This window comes from Chrysochloris asiatica, unplaced genomic scaffold, assembly GCF_000296735.1.
Source record: "Chrysochloris asiatica unplaced genomic scaffold, ChrAsi1.0 scaffold00009, whole genome shotgun sequence".
In the NCBI taxonomy this organism is placed as follows: Eukaryota; Metazoa; Chordata; class Mammalia; order Afrosoricida; family Chrysochloridae; genus Chrysochloris; species Chrysochloris asiatica.
In genome coordinates, this window is record NW_006408527.1 from 2,292,184 (window position 1) to 2,297,963 (window position 5,780).

A 5,780-nucleotide genomic window follows, 5' to 3' on the forward strand; every position below is an offset into this window, starting at 1 on the left:
GCACATAACAACAACAACTCAAGTGCTTAACAGCCCCAGTTGGTATGTACTGTTTCCTCATTTCAATTTGTGAAAAAAATTACTTGTTCACGATTACTCTAGTAATAAGTACCCTGGTGGAATCTGAAAACACATTCTATCTGATCCCACCATTTGTGCTTTCACTCTACACCATGCTGCCTCCACCAAGAAGACATCCAAGACTTATTCTTCTAAAACCCAAGGGAAGTGTGGATTCTTCAGGGATTTTTAGTAACTTGAAGGATTATGCAACATTCAGTTGCATAATCAATATTACTGTTAATATGAGTTAATAATACATAACTAATATTACTGCCCTAACTACCAAGGAGTTAGGTAGTTAGGATAGTAATATTTTTGGAAACTGCAAAACCAAAAATGTCAATATCATATAAACGTGGTAGAGAAGTAAGTCTATAAGTATGTAAAGATTGTTTTCAAACTTTAAGTCAAATGGGTGAGATGCAGAAGTGTATGGATAGGGTAAAAACTAAAGGGGATTCACAGAATACCAGCTTTGATAGCTTTCAATAAAATCTTTTAAGTAAGACCCTTTCTATGCATGCTATACATAGAGAAGCCAATGAAGGCAGAGGTCAAACCTGGGAATCACTAGCAAGAGAAAATAAAGAGTAAAGATATCAGATTGAAGTTATGCCTTCAATCTAGTATTCCAATTCATTTAAATGATATAAAAAGAGAAAGAACATGCTCAGAAGATGTCTTCTGATTCATTTTTCAGTCCAATTTCACTTAAACTAGGTTACAAAGGTAGGAGCTATAGGAAAGTGTGAGTAAGATGTTTCAAACAACCAAATAAATCTCTCCTTGTTCATATTAAAAAGAAAAAAAAATCTGGGCTTTCTTCTTGACCAAGATTCTTGGTTGAACCAATGAACAGTTTTCTGCAAAGGAAATCTACAACAAAAACATAACCCTACTAAAGAACTTAATTGAAACTTTAAATCATTTTGTGATCAACTTTTAAAACAAAATATTTTCCCAAAAGATTACTGTTTTCTGCTGTTATAGAGTAAACTAAAACTAAATTTCGTTTTATTCAAAAACTCTGTTTTTTCCATGTAAAGTACTTTTATTTGGAATTCAGAGGAATAAAAATTAGTCACTTCATCTAGCCATCCAAAAAAGCATTCATAAGAGTAATTCTTTTCTAAAGTAAATAAGTGAGTTATAATTTGTTAATTAAGACTACCCACTACTACAAACTGATCTTTTCCATCGTATAATGGTCAATGCCCAAATTAAAACACTTTCCTGCCTCATGTTCTCTTACCATGTGCTACAGCAATGTTTTCTCAATGGCCCATAACTCTATCCATGGTAAGCCCAACAAGGTAAGCCCATATCTACAGAGGCCATTGACTATTGCAAAACATGTAGGAGAAGAAAATGAGAAAGAGCAGTAGCAGAGAGAAAAGTTAAAGGAGAGTTGAAATCGGATTTCTACCAGCACAAAATGACTATATTGTGTACAAACTGTCTCCTCCTACTTCTACACTTCCTTTCTCTTTAGAGGAAATAGACTAACCACTCCATTTGTGCCGTTACCTGGATGAGTTCGTCCAGTTCTGTTGAGTTGACACACGAGTGTTCGGATATGAATGTTTGCTTCTGGATCACAATGGTGGTCCTCTGTGAAATTTCATGAGGCTGTTCCAATGCTTTGAACACAGTGGCTCCAATGATTAGATAGAGGACAACCACCAGGAAAATCGTGGAGACTGTCTTCCATTTCATAACATTAATGGTCGTGTCACTCTCCACCCGGGAAGCAAGTACTGTAGGTTTTGTGGAAAACGAGAGCCTTGGTTTGGAGTTTTGAGTGGCAGATTTAGGATCCAGCAAGTCAGGTGCCGCCACTGAGAACAAAAGAGAAAGAGAGTTAGGTTGGAGGAAATTAGAGAAATACTGGTTGAAGGTCAGCAAAGGTTGCCTTAACCCCACTTGTTCTCCTGAGTGAAGCTCTAGACTCTAAACTAGCTCTTTCTCAACCTCATTTAAGACCCCATATATGGAGTAAAGGGAAAAGGGGGCTGGGACTTCACTCTCTGCTGCTATTGGGGTTCCAGATGGAAAGGAGAAAGCAGGAGGCGGACCAAGAGACAAACACAAAATGCCTGAGGTTTACCAAATTAATTTCTTAAAAAAATGGCTCATTCTTTTTTTTTCTGTCATCTAAGGTAGTCAACAAACTTACCAAACCCCTAAGAGTTGATTATACTAACCTAGATATTTGAATACTCATGAAGATTCGCCATGGTTTGTCTTGTTCTCAAGAACTTTACACTTTACACAAGCAACCAGTATAAAGAACTTTTAGCTATTTTTGTTTAAAAATTCATTCCAGTAAGTATATCAGTAATGCCAATATTGTTGTGTAAAGGAAATCACTAGTAATTTCTGATGAGGCAAGATGAGAAATACACCCAGTCTTTTTTTTTTGCTTATTCTCCACAGTGGGCTCATGGTTAAGCTTTCATTGTATTTCACTATCCAATTTCTGATCTGTTAAAAAAAAAACTAGAAGTTATTGCTACTCATTGTAACACAAACCTAGGTACAGCCAAAAAAAAGGTAAGTCCTTCCTTCTCAACAGTAAACAGTTATCAAGAAAGTAAAACTCTGAGCCTTAGCTCACACCTTAAAACCTACATGCTCTGTACAAAGCCTACAAATTGCTCCATTAAGAAAGGCTTTCTGTGTCCTCTTACAAATTCCCATATACTCGGAGGTGATCTGAAATCCATTTATTATTCATCTCAGCTGCTCAAAAATATCATTAATGGGATTTTTTTTAGAAAGTGCAAGAGATGCCAGACTCCCACTTGTTAAGGAGAAAATAATCCAAATATTCTATGGCAATGACAATAATTGAACCGAAAGGGTTAACAACACGGCCAAAATCAAGGCTGTTAAAAAAAATTACCAGCTCAACCAAGTGTAGTCAATTTAAAGACCATATGGCACTACAGGACAAGCATGGGACAGCCAGCTACAAGAGGGGCAATGAACCATAATGGGGCATTGTGCTATTAGGGTTCTCTCTGTGGTGCTGCAGGATAAGCACTGGAATTTGAACCACAAGGTTGGTGGTTCAAACCCACCAGCCACTCTTTGGAAACCCTATGCAGGGTTGCTATGAGTCAGATCCGATTCCACAGCACTTAACAACAGTAACAACAACTGCTATGGATAGAAATCAAATTATTACTGTAGCATATATCATATGTAGTTGCTGTTGTTTTTAAGTGTTGTTGAGACAGTTCTGACACATAGGGACCCTGTATAAGGTTTCCTAAGAGCAGCTGGTGAGTTTGAACAGCCCACCAAGTGGTTCAAACCAACCGTGTGGTCTACTAGCGCATTATTCTACAATGCCACAGCAGGACTCCAGCATATATAATATAGAATGATAACCTAATACAAAAGACACTGTTAGATAATGTAAGAATAGAATTGCACGCAAATACCCAACACCACCTGGTGTGGTGCTGTGGGTTAATGCGCCAGACTGCAAAGCCATTTGAATTGCAAGCTAGGTGGTTCAAGCTCACCAGTCACTCCTCGGAAACCCTATACAGGGTCGCTATGGGTCGGAACTGACTCGATGGCACTTCACAACAACAACAACAACTAAACCCACTGTTGTCAAGTTTGTCCCAACTCATAGCAACGCTGTAGGACAAGTAGAACTGCCACATAAGGTTTCAGAGACTATAAATCTTTAAGGGAAGAAAACTGTCTCATCTTTATCCCATAGAGCTGCTGGCTGGTGGGTTTGAACCGCCAGTTGGTTACCAGCTGCGTGATTAAGCATTGTGCCACCAAGACTCCACAGATCCTGAAATTACTTGAGGATGAGAATAGTTGGAGTTCATAAAATAAATCTCTGGTTGCCCATGAAAAGGAAGCTTTGCAAGCAAAGCTATTTGAAGCTGTAGACCTAAGTCATGCTGTCAAATGACAGCAGATGCAAACAGCAGAGTTGGGAATGGTTCTGGGCTCTGATGAGGTTAGTGTTCCTATGGCTTCAGTGGAGAGTCCACAGAAATAGCTTCATTACAGCAATTCCCAATGGTTCAACCTAGGACATACAGGTATGTACACATTTCCCTCCTGCTACACATTCATCTGCTTTGCAGAAAGCCACAAGCTACAAGCCACCTTTAAAACGTAATGTTTATAAAGCAACTTCACTTAAAAGTAGCACTATGTATTTTTTAACGTTAGGTTTTACGAGTTTTTTTTTACACTTTCACAATAGAAACGCTGATAAAACCTAAAATCACTGTCATCTGCAGACTCCCCCACCCTACCCCAAGCTGCTTAGTGAGACTGAGTGAAAAATTAAAGTCATAATGAAGAATCAAGCCATTTTTGAAATTAAATAAACAGAAAATCACACAGATGCTCCACGTTATATTTGTAAAGAAAGCTTTCAGTCTCTCCTCTCCATTTCTCAGGGCTCTCATATTTCTGATTTTTCTCATCACCGGTTTCTAGTACTGGAAAATCCCAAAGCTGTTTATCTTCGTGCTCCCAAATCCTAATCCCAAACATAAATATTATCAGATATATGCTTTTGGGCAGGGAGATGGAGGGTTATATAGATATATTTCATTTCCTGATAGAATTTAATTCTTTGAAGATATTACCTTATTTTTTATTAATTAGCTGAAATTTTATAATGCACATTTGGCAGACAGAATGGGCAAAGTCCAGTGAAATATCAGAAAGAAACGAAAAAAAAAAAAAAATCAGCCTTTCCTCTCAGTCTAATATGGGGAATCTCATCTCCATCACTTAGTTTGATGTGTAAAATCAAGTAGAGAAGCTCCTTAGAGAAGGATGGAAGATCTATCCCTTCCACAGACTCAGCACCATCACTACATATCACCATCCTCCCCACCACCAGCACATCACAATCTCCTCTTAATGCTAGGCTCCCATCCTCACCCAGGTGTGTCTCCTTCGCTCCTGGCCTTGACTGGCGACAGGATACAAGGAGAAAGGAGCTTTTTTCAGCACCACTGTCTGTCCCACCACACAACGGGCAACAAGTGTGAGCAGGGTCACCATACGTCCTGCTTGTTGGCTACTCCCCAGGGTTGGCCTTCCTTCTCTGCTTGAAACTCCTTCAAGGTGCTCCAAATACATACCGCCCAAACAGATGCAAAAACCCCAGGGCGGGAGGACTAGGGAGCGAGAGGATCAGGGGAGAGGTCTGCCACAAACCCCAGATTTTAACCCAGCACCTTAGATGGTAAGGTGGAAAATGTCCAGTTGTTTCGCGCGGAGTATTTGCAACCCTCCAGGGACGGGCTGGGGCAGGAGAGCGTGGGGCTGGAAACAGAGGGTGGTGGGGGGGCGGGGGTGTTCCTGGGGGTCTCACCTCCTGCTCTATAGCCGAGTCCCTCCCGCGAGGCGCTGGAAAGCATGAGGCATGCAGCATTCAAAATGTTTTTTTGAAAAAGACGGACTTGAAGCTTTTTTTTTTTTTTTTTTTTTTTTACAAACACGCCATTGTACTCACTTCTTATTCAGAGACGGGCTGCACGCTCCGAACTGCACGGGCAGGCATTTTCCCTGGCTTTGTTTTACAAGGTGGGGAGAGCGGGGCTGGACGCGGGTGGGGGGGAGCGTGAGAAGAAACGAAATCGCGGGAAGGAGGGGACACCGGCAGGCTGGGCAGAGGGCGAGGCCGAGGCCAAGTTGGGCTTGGGCGCTGCCGCCCCCGC

At 40.6% G+C, this 5,780-nt stretch overlaps 1 protein-coding gene across 3 annotated transcripts in view; it reads right to left on the bottom strand.

The window, feature by feature from the left end:
• Window positions 1–5,780, bottom strand: part of KCNK2 (potassium channel, subfamily K, member 2) — a 373,030-nt gene that overhangs the window by 227,087 nt on the left and 140,163 nt on the right. The window contains exons 1-2 of one of the 3 annotated variants that reach the window (XM_006834004.1): window positions 5,435–5,647; window positions 1,591–1,901 (exon numbers count right to left, since the gene is read on the bottom strand). In XM_006834004.1, the coding sequence (XP_006834067.1) occupies window positions 1,591–1,901; window positions 5,435–5,480 (357 nt within the window). In that variant the 5' untranslated portion in view covers window positions 5,481–5,647. Of the gene's footprint in view, window positions 1–1,590; window positions 1,902–5,434; window positions 5,679–5,780 lie in introns of those variants that run through there. The other 2 variants (XM_006834006.1, XM_006834005.1) reach the window with 2 other exon arrangements.